This window comes from Scyliorhinus canicula, chromosome 3 (genome assembly GCF_902713615.1).
Source record: "Scyliorhinus canicula chromosome 3, sScyCan1.1, whole genome shotgun sequence".
In the NCBI taxonomy this organism is placed as follows: domain Eukaryota; kingdom Metazoa; phylum Chordata; class Chondrichthyes; order Carcharhiniformes; family Scyliorhinidae; genus Scyliorhinus; species Scyliorhinus canicula.
This window is the reverse complement of record NC_052148.1, coordinates 92403874-92419374: the sequence shown is the minus strand read 5'-3', so window position 1 is coordinate 92419374 and position 15501 is coordinate 92403874. Positions and strand designations below refer to the sequence as shown.

Genomic DNA, 15501 nt, shown 5'->3' with positions numbered 1-15501 from the left:
CAGATTCACTAGGATACTGCGAAGTATGTGGAAATTGTAGTACAAAGCTGCATTTTGTTTGGACAATATGATGCATATTTGAAAATACGAAAGCATGAGACAGACACAAGCAGACTATTTTCAGAAGTTGAAAGGGGCTGGAATTAGTGGCCACATACAAGATGAAATGCAAGAGATTAGAAGTTGTGGCTGGGAACTTCACTCCCAGAGTTAGTAGTTGACATTTTGACATTATATAGAATCATAGAATACCCGCAGTGCAGGAAGAGGCCATTTGGCCCATTGAGCACCCTGCCTAAACCCACTCCCCTATCCCTGTAATCCCAAAACCCCACCAATCATTGGACAGTAAGGGACAATTCTGAATGGCCAATCCACCTAACCTGAACGTATAGCTTGGCTGTAATGAAGGAAACTGGATTAAAAGGATAGTGGGAGCAGAATGAATAAGTATTGTGAGAAGTATTTGTTTGTCTGGAGATGGACTGGTTGGGCTTCTACGTATTATATCTATAATTAACCTGCAGTTTATATGGTGTGAATTACAGGATGCGAGTGGAAATAAACTCCCTTCATGTATCCTTGAAAAAATTTCACATTATTTAAATTTGCTGCATTTAACTGCAAAATTATAACTACTGATAACAGGTGACTTGTTATTTCTAAAGGGGATTTTTTTTTAACAAAGGATTCCAAAGTATGCTTTTTGAAAAAATGACTTGCTTTTCAATAGCTTTGGTTTCTCATTTCTTTCCCACGATTTCTCATTTTTTCCCCCAAGATAAGTGAAAGAGCTTATTTTGAATTTGGAGCTACCTAAATTGTGCTGAACTGCAGTGTGCCTTGTTTTCCGTCATTGCTTTGTTTTTCTCTCTCCACAACCCTTTTCTGTTTATTTAACCTCAAGTTTCACAATTTCAGGGAAGGAGACGGATGCTGTTTTTTCAGTGTCCAGAATGAGTATTTCAGAAGTTCAGGAAACATTTTTGATCAGAAATCGGTCATATCTGACAAAATGCATTAAAACAAAAATAGTTTTATAATGCGCCAGTTTACTTTGGGATGGGAGATGGGACAGGGATGGCATGAGTGGGATGGAATGGGAAGTATTGATGCAAGAGATTCATTTGAGCTAGAGAAATAGGAGCAGGAGTAGGCTGTTTTTCCACTTGAACCTACTCCGCCATTCAATTAGATCATGGTTGATCTACTGTGATTTTCCTGCTCTACACTATTCCAATATCCCTTGATTACTTGCTATTTAGAAATATTTGAACTTGCTCGATGACTGAGACTCCACAGGCTCCTGGACTAATGAATTCAAACGATTTGCTACTCTTGAGTGAAGAAACTCCTCCCAAACTCAGTCCTAAATGGCCTACCTTTTATTCTGAGACGGTATCCCCCCCCCCCCCCCCCCCCCTCCAAAGCCAAGGAAAATCCTTCCTGCATCTACCTTGTTGAGCCCTATAAGAATTTTATATATTTTAATGAGATTGCCTCTCAGAATGGCCCAGTCTCAATCTCTTCAATCATAGGACAATCCTGCCACTCCAGGGATCAAACGGCCCAGTCTTGATCTCTCCTCATAGGACAATCCTGCCACCCCAGGAATTAATCGGGTGAGCTTTTGTTGCACTCCCTCTACAGCAAGCCATATTGTTCTATAGGTAAGGAGACCAAAACCGTGCACACTACTTTTTCACTACTGCGGCCTCATCGAGGCTCTACAGACTTGTAGCAAGACCTTTTTAACTCCTGTACTCCAATCCTGTTGTGATAAAAGCTAACATAGCAGCTGCCTTCGTAATTACTTGCTGCACCTACATGCTATCTTTCAGTGACTCATGAGCAAGGGCACCAAAATACTTTCAATCTGTCACCATTTAAAAAAAAACCTTGCATTATGTTTTCTCCCACCTCCATCTTTGCTGGCTGACCCGGTAAGGGAGTGACCCAATATCAGTTTGTTGCATCAACAATAGCAGTACATTTAATGATCCTTTGTCTTCAGGCTGTGAATTTAGTTCCTTCTTGTGTCTTTTTGTGCCATATGGACACGTTTTCCATTGTTCAGTTTCCCATTTGATTTGTCCGGCTCGTGCTCTTTGCAATTTTTGCGTGAAGCTCGTTTCTTTTTCCAACAAGTGTATTCAAAGTGGCCCTTTCTGCCACAATTCCTGCACATGATCTCTTTTTACCAACAATCTGCTGCTCAATGTCTGGTTGTTGCACGCCTATGGCAAATGAGAGTCTGTTTCGACTGATGATCTCAATTGTCGAGCTTCTTTTCCTGCTAATCCCACAGACACAGCCACTTCCAAAGCTTGCTTTGTCAGGTTGTGGTTAGCAACCGCTTTTGAATAGATTCGCTCCTTAAACCGCAGACTTATCTGATATCGTTTAACCCCCCCCCATCAAATTTGCAGTATTCAGCCAGTCGTTTCAGGGTAGCTACAACCTCTATAATTGATTCAACAAGTCTTGTGTGCTTTTGAAAACTAAACTTTTCTTCCATGACTAGATCTTTGTGTTTAGTGGCCTTCCAATATTCCCACTATTTTTGTGCCTGGCTATTCCAGACCCCTAAGGAAGTTAAATGATTCAAAGCCCTGTTCTGCTCAGAAAAGCTGGGACTTTTATAACTGCTGATATCGTGGACAAAATAATTGAATCTCTATGTATATGAGCTCTATCGCTCTGTATTCTCATGAAACAGTCCCAAGGTGCCAAAACCCCTGGGCATTTTTCACTATCGAAGGACCTGGCTTTAGCACTCCTTGCTTACTAATTCTCCCCAAAACAAGACAAACCTGAGCTCAGCCTCTTTTCCTTGTGTTTTACAACACCCCCTGCTCTAAATTTGTTGTTTCAGGGTACTTCTACTCGCGATGCTCCCAGTACTGTTACAGATCATTTCGGGCAGAGTACATGGCGATGTTCTTTGAAAAGCTGTTTTCTTCAATGATTTTTCAGTTCCTCTGGTGGCCTCAACCATGTTTGGCTCCCCTGTCGCCAGCCAGCTTTCGTGTAATGACAATTATTTTTCTTTTTGGGTGCCCACAAATGCTTACCTACATTTGTTTTTTGTATGCTGTTCGCATACCTCATCGGCAGTTTTAAAATGGTGGATTCAATATTAAATTTGCAGGCTTCAGAGGTTCAAATAACCAAAGAGCTTTATTAAGAAGATGTTAACACTACATGCAAAGTTGCGTTACCCGTTTGCTCATACAAACGGCCAGTGATGTCTTCTCTGATGGCATCATATCATTGGTCACTTAAAGTGCCCTGTTCCACTGCAAGGCTGCTAGTAAGGAAACACTAAAAATGCCATGAGTGCACAACAATACTTTTCAATGCAGTTTCCCAATCTACCACAGCCAACTCGCCCCTCCGTAATTTCTTTGTTTAGCTTTAAGACCCTAGTTTCAGATTAAACTTCATCTCTTCAAAGTTTTAAAAAATAAATTTAAAGTAGCCAATTATTTTTTTTCTAATCAAGGGGCAATTTAGCATGGTCAATCCACCTGCCCTGGTCCTTAGTGCAGTGAGATACCAGTGCTAACCACTGCACCACCATGCTGCCGTTCATCACTTCAAAGTTAATGTAAAATTTAATTGTATTATGGTCACTCTTTCCTCGAGGTTCCTTTTCAAACAAGGTTATTAACTAGACCGACCGTTCTCATTGCACAGTACTATAGATCTGAAATAGCCTGTTTCCCAGATGGTTCTTCACTAAACTGTTTGAGGAAATCATCTTGTATACATTCCAGGAACTTGTCTTTTCTCATTGCACAATGCTAAATCAAAAATTGTCCATTTGTCCTCCACAGCATTCATACTAATTTGGTTTCCCCACTCTATATATAGGTTGAAGTCCTCTATGATTATTTTATTACCCTTGTTATGAGCCTTTTAATTTCCTGATTCGTAACGGGTACCACATTACCACTACTGTTTGGTAGCCTATAAATAGCTCATACCAATGTTTGCTGACCTTGCTGTTTCGTAGCTGACTCTACATCATATTCTTCCGATCCAAGACCCTTTTTCAATAAGATATTGATCTCTTTTTATTAACAGTGCGACCCCGCCTCCTTTTTCCTTTCTGGCCTTCTTAAATGTTGAATACTTTTGAATATTCCGTTCCCAGTCCTGGTCACCCTGCAGGTACAGCTCCATAATGGCAAATAAATTATACCCGTTTGCTCCTATTTGTACCGAAAATTCATCTACCTTGTTGCGAATGATGTGTGCATTCAGATAGAACATCTTTAATATTGTCTTTTTCACATTTTATGTATTTAAAAAAAATATTTTTATTAAGGTATTTGAAAATTTTTATAAAAATAACATAGACAATACCATCAACATAGTATAATAGACATTCCCTCCCCCCATCTCAATCTTCACAAACCCCAACCATAAAACAATAATCCGCCCTCCCACTTGGAATACTGCATCAGCTGACATTTTAATTTTCCACGAGTAAGTCGATGAACCTCCGGGTGACACTCGGGGGGGGGGGGGGGGGCTTAGAGTCCCTCCACATTAATAAGATCTGTCTCCGGGCTACCAGGGAGCAGAGGCACAGGCCAAGACGTCAGCCTCTTTTGCCCCCTCCTCCCGACACTCCAAAGATTGCTACCTCCGGACTCGGCACCACTCGTGTTTTTAGCACAATGGACATTGCCTTAGCAAAACCCTGCCAAAACCCTCTAAGCTCCGGGCATACCCAAAACACGTGGACATGATTTGCTGGGCTTCCTGGGCACCTCGCACACCTATCTTTTACCCCGGAAAACCTATCCGCTGTCATGTGTGCCCGGTGGACTATCTTAAATTGTATCAGGCTAAGCCTGGCACATGATGAGGATATATTAACCCTGCTTAGGGCATCCGCCCATAGACCCGCCACTATCTCTCCTCCTAGCTCGTCCTCCCACTTGCCCTTAAGTTCCTCCACCAGAGTTTCCTCCGCCTCCGAAAGCTCCTGGTAAATATCTGAAACCTTTCTCTCTCCCACCCAGGTACTGGAGACTACTCTACCCTGTATCCCCCGTGGCGGCGGCAGCGGAAAGGTTGGAACCTGTTTTATCACTTCTGGTCCAATTCTCCACACACCGGAGGGGGATTTCTCCTTACTGTCTCACTCTTCACCGATTTATCCCGTAAAATCTGGAAAAAACATGGGAAAAAGGTCCAAAAGTCCGTCACAGGCGGGAGCTAGCAAATGTGCGACCTACTCCTCCATGGCCGCCACTAGAAGTTAATGACATTTTCTATATTTTGACCTTACTTGATTTCCAATTTTGCTTACTACTTTTCTTCCTACCATTAGCAGCTTTGTTTCTCTCCTAACCCAATTCCGTCTCTGGTTCCCATTCCCCAATCAAGCTAATTAAAACCCTCTCTAACAGCACCAGCTGGTCTGCTGAGTTGTAACCCTTTTGTCTTGTACAAGTCCTGCCTAATTTCACTGCAAATATTTTGAGGATTGATGGGTAAGGATAGCCCAACAACAATGTTACCCTGGCTGGAGAGATTTAGGTGGCATGGGTGCTCGGCCAACATTGAGGGGGGTTGGAGGAATGCCATGGAATGGTGATATCAAGAGGTACTGTTGCAATGTAGATACTAATGGCATTCCAAACTTTTGCAGGTCTCTGCTCGTTATTAATTATGTTTAGAAGCCTGCACATAGTTTCATACTATGTTTGCAGCAGAGGAAGGTGCAAACACTACCATGAGGTCTTTTCATTGGATTTCCACAGCATGTTAAATATGATGGCTTTTCCCATGCTGTAGCTTTTCTCTTCAAGAAGTAATTATTCCCAGTTTTAATCTCTGTTGAATATTCTCCGGACTTGTAAAAAATTCAAAGTATAAATTTTTTGAGTTTTGTGAATGTAGAACATGGAGGTTTTGTGTATAGTTGTTACACAGTATTACATAGACATAGAATTTACAGTGCAGAAGGAGGCCATTCGGCCCATCGAGTCTGCACCGGCCCTTGGAAAGAGTACTCCACCCTATCCTGTAACCCAGTAACCCCACCTAATCTTTTTGGACACCTAAGGGGCTATTTATCATGGCCAATCCACCTAACCTGCACATCTTTGGACTGTGGGAGGAAACCGGAGCACCCGGAGGAAATCCACGCAGACACGGGAAGAACGTAGAGACTCCGCACAGACAATGTAAGATGGCCCTTGATGTTGTGCCGAGCTTTGTCCAAAACCAAGATCAAGCTATCCCACTCCCTGTCATTCTTTCCTTGAGCTGCATCTTTACAAGAACACATTCAAAGCTTGAGAAAATATTAACCACACAACATCACATTGTTCTATTAAGTAAAAGTATCATTTGGTAAAGTAAAAGTATAATAATAAATATTAACCAGCAAGTGACAGGAAAAATTACAGATTATTTAAAAGCCACATGTTGATTTACACAACCTCCCTTGTGTTAAATTTCCCCATTGCTGGAAACCGAAGGATGTTGATCATTGTTTCCAAATGTTTATTGATATCATTCTTTAATATAAATAACAACAAGCTTTACGGGGTAGAGAGTTCCAAAGATTTACAAGCCTCGAATTATTTCCTTATGTGGATAGTCCGACTAGAGGGGCTATATTGGACCTAGTACTAGGGAACATGCCAGGACAGGTCATCAATGTTGTAGTGGGAGAACATGTGGTGAACAGTGACCTCAATTCTGTAAGCTTTAGGATACTCATGGAAAAGGGCGAGTGTTAGTCCTAGGGTTAAGGTGCTAAATTGAGGGAAGACTAAATCCAACCAGATTTGGAAGGATTTGGAGACTGTTGTTTGGGCGAGGCTGGTTGAGGGGAAATCCACATTTGCCATGTGGGAGTTTTTTAAGGAGCAGTTGATGGATGTCAGGGCCAGGGATGTCTCGGATCGTGTCTTCAGAATCCTGAAGGGGGAGGGTGAGCAGCCAGAAGTCATGGTGCACATTGGTACCAACGATGTAGGTAGGAAAAGGGGTGTGGAGGTAATAAACAAGTTTAGGGAGTTAGGCTGGAAGTTAAAGGCCAGGACAGACAGCGTTGTCATCTCTGGTTTGTTGCCAGTGCCACGTGATAGCGAGGCTAGGAATAGGGAGGGAGTGCAGTTGAACACATTGGCTGCAGGAATGGTGTAGGAGGGAGGGCTTCAGGTATTTGGATAATTGGAGAACATTCTGGGGAAGATGGGACCTGTACAAGTAGGACGGGTTGCATCTGAACCAGAGGGGCACCAATATCCTGGGAGGGAGGTTTTCTAGTAGTCTTCGGGAGGGTTTAAACTAATTTAGCAGGGGAATGGGAACCGGATTTGTAGTCCAGCAACTAAGGAAGCCGATACTCAGGACACCAAAACATGTAGTGACGCAGTGGGGAAGGTAACACTGACAAAGGAAAGTATACTTCCATGCAAGAAGCATCAGGAATAAGGTGGGTGAACTTGGGCATGGGTTGGTACTTGGGACTACGATGTGGTGGCCATCACTGAAACTTGGATAGAAGAGGGGCAGAAATAGTTATTGGAGGTTCCTGGTTAGAGATGTTTCAATAAGATTAGGGAGGGTGGTAAAAGAGGTGGGGGGGGGGGGGGGGGGGGGAGAGAGATGGCATTGTTAATTAGAGATAGTAAAACAGCTGCAGAAAGGCAGTTCGAGGGAGATCTGCCTACTGAGGTAGTATGGGTTGAAGTCAGAAATAGGAAAGGAGCAGTCACCTTGTTGGGAGTTTTCTATAGGCCCCCCAATAGCAGCAGAGATGTGGAGGAACAGATTGGGAAACAGATTTTGGAAAGGTGCAGAAGTCACAGGGTAGTAGTCATGGGTGACTTCAACTTCCCAAACATTGAGTGGAAACTCTTTAGATCAAATAGTTTGGATGGGGTAATGTTTGTGCAGTGTGTCCAGGAAGCTTTTCTAACACAGTATGTAGATTGTCCGACCAGAGGGGAGGCCATATTGGATTTGGTACTTGGTAATGAACCAGGGCAGGTGATAGATTTGTTAGTGGGGGAGCATTTTGGAGGTAGTGACCACAATTCTGTGACTTTCACTTTAGTAATGGAAAGGGATAGGTGCGTGCGACAGGGCAAGGTTTACAATTGGGGGAAGGGTAAATACAATGCTGTCAGACAAGAATTGAAGTGCATAAGTTGGGAACATAGGCTGTCAGGGAAGGACACAAGTGAAATGTGGAACTTGTTCAAGGAACAGGTACTGCGTGTCTTTGATATGTATGTCCCTGTCAGGCAGGGAAGAGATGGTCGAGTGAGGGAACCATGGGTGACAAGAGAGGTTGAATGTCTTGTTAAGAGGAAGAAGGAGACTTATGTAAGGCTGAGGAAACAAGGTTCAGACAGGGCGCTGGAGGGATACAAGATAGCCAGGAGGGAACTGAAGAAAGGGATTAGGAGAGCTAAGAGAGGGCATGAAAAGTCTTTGGCAGGTAGGATCAAGGAAAACCCTAAGACCTTTTACACATGTGAGAAATATGAGAATGACTCGAGCGAGGGTAGGTCCGATCAAGGACAATAGCGGGAGATTGTGTATTGAGTGTGAAGAGATAGGAGAGGTCTTGAACGAGTACTTTTCTTCAGTATTTACAAATGAGAGGGGCCATATTGTTGGAGAGGACAGTGTGAAACAAACTGGTAAGCTCGAGGAGATACTTGTTAGGAAGGAAGATGTGTTGGGCGTTTTGAAAAACTTGAGGATAGACAAGTCCCCCGGGCCTGACGGGATATATCCAAGGATTCTATGGGAAGCAAGAAATGAAATTGCAGAGCCATTGGCAATGATCTTTTCGTCCTCGCTGTCAACAGGCGTGGTACCAGGGGATTGGAGAGTGGCGAATGCCGTGCCCCTGTTCAAAAAAGGGAATAGGGATAACCCTGGGAATTACAGGCCAGTTAGTCTTGCTTCGGTGGTGGGAAAAGTAATGGAAAGGGTACTGAGGGATAGGATTTCTGAGCATCTGGAAAGACACTGCTTGATTAGGGATAGTCAGCACGGATTTGTGAGGGGTAGGTCTTGCCTTACAAATCTTATTGACTTCTTTTGAGGAGGTGACCAAGCATGTGGATGAAGGTAAAGCAGTGGATGTAGTGTACATGGATTTTAGTAAGGTATTTGATAAGGTACCCCATGGTAGGCTTATGCAGAAAGTAAGGAGGCATGGGATAGTGGGAAATGTGGCCAGTTGGATAATGAACTGGCTAACTGATGGAAGTCAGAGAGTGGTGGTGGATGGCAAAAAATTCGGCCTGGTGCCCAGTTACCAGTGGCGTACCGCAGGGATCAGTTCTGGGTTCTCTGCTGTTTGTGATTTTCATTAATGACTTGGATGAGGGAGTTGAAGGGTGGGTCAGTAAATTTGCAGATGATACGAAGATTGGTGGAGTTGAAATGAAAATGAAAATCGCTTATTGTCACGAGTAGGCTTCAAATGAAGTCACTGTGAAAAGCCCCTAGTCACCACATTCCGGCGCCTGTTCGGGGAGGGTTACGGGAATCGAACCGTGCTGCTGGCCTGCTTGGTCTGCTTTCAAAGCCAGCGATTTAGCCCTGTGCTAAACAGCCCCTGTGGATAGTGAGGAGGGCTGTTGTCGGCTGCAAAGAGACATAGATAGGATGCAGAGCTGGGCTGAGAAGTGGCAGATGGAGTTTCATCCTGACAAGTGTGAGGTTGTCCATTTTGGAAGGACAAATATGAATGCGGAATACAGGGTTAACGGTAGGGTTCTTGGCAATGTAGAGGAGCAGAGAGATCTTGGGGTCTATGTTCATAGATCTTTGAAAGTTGCCACTCAAGTGGATAGAGCTGTGAAGAAGGCCTATGGTGTGCTAGCGTTCATTAGCAGAGGGATTGAATTTAAGAGCCATGAGGTGATGATGCAGCTGGTCAAAACCTTGGTACGGCCACATTTGGAGTACTGTGTGCAGTTCTGGTCACCTCATTTTAGGAAGGATGTGGAAGCTTTGGAAAAGGTGCAAAGGAGATTTACCAGGATGTTGCCTGGAATGGAGAGTAGGTCTTACGAGGAAAGGTTGAGGGTGCTAGGCCTTTTCTCATTAGAACAGAGAAGGATGAGGGGTGACTTGATAGAGGTTTATAGGATGATCAGGGAATAGATAGAGTAGACATGCCAGAGACTTTTTCCCCAGGTGGAACAAACCATTACAAGGACACATAAATTTAAGGTAAATGGTGGAAGAGATAGGGGGGGATGTCAGAGGTAGGTTCTTTACCCAGAGAGTAGTGGGGGCATGGAATGCACTGCCTGTGGAAGTAGTTGAGTCAGAAACGTCGGGGACCTTCAAGCGGCTATTGGATATGTAAATGGATTATGGTAGAGTAATGGAGTGCAGATTAATTTGTTCTTAAGGGCAGCACGGTAGCATTGTGGATAGCCAATTGCTTCACAGCTTCAGGGTCCCAGGTTCGATCTCGGCTTGGGTCACTATCTGTGTGGAGTCTGCACATCCTCCCAGTGTGTGCGTGGGTTTCCTCCGGGTGCTCTGGTTTCCTCCCACAGTCCAAAGATGTGCAGGTTGGTGGAGTGGCCATGATAAATTGCCCTTAGTGTCCAAAATTCTATGATCTATGATTAACCTAGGACAAAAATTCGGCACAACATCGTGGGTCGAAGGGCCTGTTCCTGTGCTGTATTCTTTCTTTTTTATCTCAGCCAACACCTTTCCCTGAGACTATTACCCCTGTTTTGGGACTTTCCAGCCTGGGGTAAAGCTTCTCTGTATCGGCCCTGTGAAACCCCTTAAGAATTTTGTATGTTTCAATTAGACCACCTCTTTGTTCATCTAAACTCCACTTAACATAGGTCCATTCTACTCAACCCCTCATCCACGAATCAATCCAGTGAGTCTTTATTGCATTCTCTCTTGGGCAGGTATATCGTCCTTTGGGTATGGAGACCAAAAAGTACTCCAGGAGCTGTCTCATCTATATGAGAGCAACAGGACTTCCTTGCTGTTACCCAGAAATCTTCTTGCAATAAAGGCTAGCATACCATTTGCCTTCCTAATTACTTGCTGTACCTGCCTTTCCTTGGGATACTAGGTTTGAAAAGTATATTGGGGGTGATGCTGCAGGGACACAGCTGATCTTCAGCATTTACAGGAAGATCTGGATTAACTTATCTCTTATCCACCTGAGCAGAGACCTCTGTGTTGTACATAGTCCTGAAGTGCCAGTGATTTTGTGCTCGAGTCTCGTGTGGGACTTAAACTCCTTCAATGTGAGAGTACTGAAACAAGTTAATCGGCATATGAGAGAAAGCAGATTAGAATCCCTAAGTATCGCAAAAGAACCCACAGTAAAGAGCTTTGGCACTTTGACTATAAGCAATGCCGCAAGCTCTAAGGATTTCCATCCAAGAATGTTTTATTTTTCAAAATAAAAATGTAATGTTTCGAGTTGGAAAGGAAACACAGCCAATGATTTCACAATCCCATTTAGGGAATAAAGGGTGTTTGAAAGCATAGGCCAGATAAACCAGTGATATGTCCAAAACATTACCGTAACAATGTGTAGACCTTCAATTAGAAGAGAAGGGTCTATACATGAAATATTTCTCAACACAGACCTTATTGGATCAATTACGCATTTCCACAATTTTCTGTTTTTGGTTCAGATTTTGAATATTTTTGTGCTTTTATTGAGATGGATTTGTGATCCATGATGTCACCTTGTGGTAAATTATGGGTATTGCAGAGAATTTTTCCTTTCCGTTTGCATTTAAAGAGGAAATCCTATGTCTTTATTTTAAAATATGCTGTCAAGTATAATTGGTTTTATGCTTCCTTGCATTAGATTTTCACCTCTTAAGTGCTTATTATGTTTTAATAGAGCAGAATCTATTTTCAGAATTGAGATTATAAATTGTATGTACTTTTTTTCATGGTTTAAAATAAATGTAGCCGCGGTCCCATTTGAGAGCGCTGGCTGGTAATTTAACCTGAGGGTCACCACACCTCCAGCGAGGGGCACTGTTGTGAAGATTGGGCCTTCATGGATAGCCTCAGCTGATACTATACAGCAGTGTATTTCAACCCTTTTTTCCCGGGACCTACTTTTACCAGCTGGCGGTCCTTTGGGTCCCATGCCAGCTGAAGTTCATGAGACATGCCGGCTGACATTAGCGACCCAGACCGGCCGACCTTCGTGACACGCCATTATTGCTTACCTTTAATGTGACAGGTGAGCCTGCTTCGTCCTCATGATCTCTCTTGCTTCGTCATTCAATGTTACATTTCTGCTAAGGACTTTGGCTGATGATTTAAGTTCTTGCTGCATCCTTTGAAAAAAAATCAAGAGGTTTGTCTTCAAACTCGCCATGCTTAGTCTTCAAATGCCTTTGCAGATTTGAGGGTTTTAAACTTGATTTGCTAGTACTTCCCTATAGCAAACATATAACAAACGTGGGCTTTGCATCCTGATTTGCATTGGCACAATTAAAGCCATACCTCCCTGATTTTAGTTTCTTAATTCTTTGTTCAGCAGAAGCTCTGGATACAGCGCACACCAGCACTGCTTTATCCTAACGTGGAGTCTCCTAGAAGCTCTCTCCAGCAGATTCAGTTGTGAGATCCTGTTCTGCTTGTATTTCTTCCTTATTACAAAATGATCCATATTCAGTTCTTCACACCGTCCTATTGCTTGCTTGCTGGCAGCTACAAAATGGAGGAATCTCACCTCTTATGATTTTTGCAGCTAAAGCATTGATGTACAGGGCACGTCCGTGTATGTGCTGGGCACGTGATTTCTCTCTGGCGGAAAGACTCCATCGTTCATATTTAAAGGCTGGTCGTGGCCGGCATTCGTTTTTTTTTACTTTAAACTTTATTTCCACAGCCTGATTTTTCCAAGTTTGACTTTTTACATGCCAAAAATTAAAACAAATTTCAGTTGAACATATGCATCCTTACATTTACGTTTGTTTTAAATATATTTCCATTTCTTTAGAAATTTAAACAATTTTAGAAAAAAGTAAATCTTGTTGGTACTTGACAAACTATGACTTTAGAGGAGATGAAGTAACTTGTCAAGCACAGTGTCACACTATTTCTCACTGGTTCCACTGCATTGCACCATCCAAACATCCAAGTCATCTTTTGCTCCATTCTCACCAAAAGCACTTACTTCCTGGTTTCCAGAGAGTGGTGACACCAAGTGGTGACTATAGGTTTCTTCCAGTGTTGACATGCGTCAGCCATATTGATTGGCCCAGTTGGATCGGTATTCCTCGCCGACAAACCTGGCCTGGCTTCCTCTCACTGCACCCACCCCAATCAAGTGACCACTTCCTGACCAGTACTTAGTGTCGTGGGAGTGCAAGCGGCCGCTGTGCCTGCTTTTGAGCAGCTTAACCACAGAGCTGCAGGTTGCGTACTGCTGATCGGTGGCGGGGAACAAGCGGAGCAGCGCGCAAAGGACATGTATTAAACTGAGCTCCAAGCTGGGGCCACTGCTGTTAGCATTACGTTACCCGTCCCAGTCAGCCCATGTTCCCCGCGCGCAGTAACCAGCACATAGCCGAGTCTCGCGCCACCCTTCCCCTCGAACACCGCAACCAATCGGGGACTGCCCGCGACCAGCATTCTTAAAAGCCGGTCGTGGCAGTTGTTCTTCCCGCGAGCGGGAACACTACAATTGATCGCTCTGCCACACTCCCGATATCCACCCGAGACCCTGAGTTTGAAAAAAACTGCTATACAGTATGATCTGTAACCCACAAATTATTTAAGTATCAATTATTATTGTTAGTCACCAGAGGTTGCATGCACAGCACTGACAAACTGGATGTTGCTAATTCAGATCTGCCAGAAGGAAAGTGGTCCATTGGTATCAGTTCTTACAAGTGGTTTTACTTCATCTCATTTTATTGGAATTGATGCATATTGCCACATGACTAATTAAACGATAAGTGTAACACAGGGTATAAAAATAGCCTCCTATTTTATGATGTAAACTAGATTACATACTTTTCACAAAGACAGATTGTGAACCAGCATGAGATGAGAACAGAACAGATGTGACACAAGCAGTTTAATTTTACAGCAAGGTGAACATGCAGAACAGCTGCATGACCAAACTCTTTTCACAGTGTAACTTGTTTGCAGGAAGTTATACTTAAGAGTGTGCCACATTTTCCCACATGTGGATCATCTTGACTTAAAGGAAAGATTTTCCTCAATGAAGGCCCTTGCCAGCCTTCCCTTCAACAAACCCAACTGTGCTTGCAGCGTCCTGTTTCTAAAAGTTGCGCTTTCTCTATCTTCAATGCAACATGTGAGCAATTCTAAAATTCCGAATGTACGGTATCATGGTTGCTCTGATGAACTGTGCCCTTGGCTCTGGTACACAAAAAACTATGGACTGTGTTGTGTTATGCTGCTTCGGATAACACAGGCTGCTACTTGATGCAGTCTTAACTAAAGGATGCTCCAGACTCTGAAATGAGTTCAATGTGTTTATTGAACTATTAACACAGTTCTCAAATGAGTTTGACTCTCTGCTAATCTAACTGCAGTAACTCAGTCTAACTGTACCAGCTTGCTCTGAGCCACGTGCTGGGGTGTGATGCTGCTGATCAACCCTGTCTAACTCTCTAGATGTCTGTCTGTGGAAAGAGGCAGGGTGTGAGTGCCTCATCCCTTTTATAGTGTTTATGTCATGCCCCCTTGTGGTGATGCCACCTGAGTGTCCTGACTGTCCATTGGTTGTGTCCTGTTCTGAGTGTTCATTGGTTGCATGTTTGCAAAGCATGACAGACTGTGCTTCATTTTCTTATGTCCTGTTATTGATACAAATAATTCATTACAAAGCATTGGAAATTAATTGTGTGCCACTTATGGTATGTTAAGTGCTTCAATTCTGCTATTCTTTCAATTTTCCATGAAACTGGTGACCATGTGCATGAGGTCTTACTCAACCAGAGTCTGCCCGCCCCTCCATTATTTTTGATCTATGTTATATATCATTTGGGCATTCCAGTTTTAGAGTTGAAGTCATCACCACCCTATTAAGAGCTGTATTCTAAGTTTAGGATTAAATCTTCGGAAAACTGTGAACCGCCATGTTAGTATGTTGAATTCCGTAGTGGTGCAGATGATAATTTTGTGTAACGTATTTCATTATCTTGCTGTGATGATGATTTCAGATGAAGAATGTGCATTCGGTTGATTGCTTCATGTACAGAGGATTGAACAAGGTTCAATATGAAACGTGATAGAAGGATACAGATAAATGATGTTTGTCAGCTTTTTTGTAGCATTACCCCTTGATTGGAAAGTTTTTTTTGAAAGAGGAAAGCCTGAATTTTCTCAAGGTTGCTTTCTGTTTTTTAACCCAAAGTCAGAAGGCCAAATTACACATCAGAGGGCACTTGTAGGAATTTTTGAATATTTTTCTATAATTTCTGAAAACAAAAAATCACTTTTCTTAATTTA

The 15501-nt window shown here is 43.0% G+C and overlaps 1 protein-coding gene across 4 annotated transcripts in view; it reads left to right on the top strand.

Moving 5' to 3' along the window:
- arl15b (ADP-ribosylation factor-like 15b) overlaps positions 1–15501 on the top strand; it is a 373635-nt gene that overhangs the window by 121475 nt on the left and 236659 nt on the right. For 3 of the 4 annotated variants that reach the window (XR_005459967.1, XM_038790891.1, XM_038790893.1), the window contains exon 2: positions 5037–5087. The exons of the other annotated variant lie outside the window; for it this stretch is intronic. Coding sequence is in view for 2 of the 3 variants with exons in the window: in XM_038790891.1 (XP_038646819.1) it covers positions 5037–5087 (51 nt within the window). In the remaining variant the exon portion in view is untranslated. The remainder of the gene's footprint in view (positions 1–5036; positions 5088–15501) is intronic. 4 annotated transcript variants of the gene reach the window in all.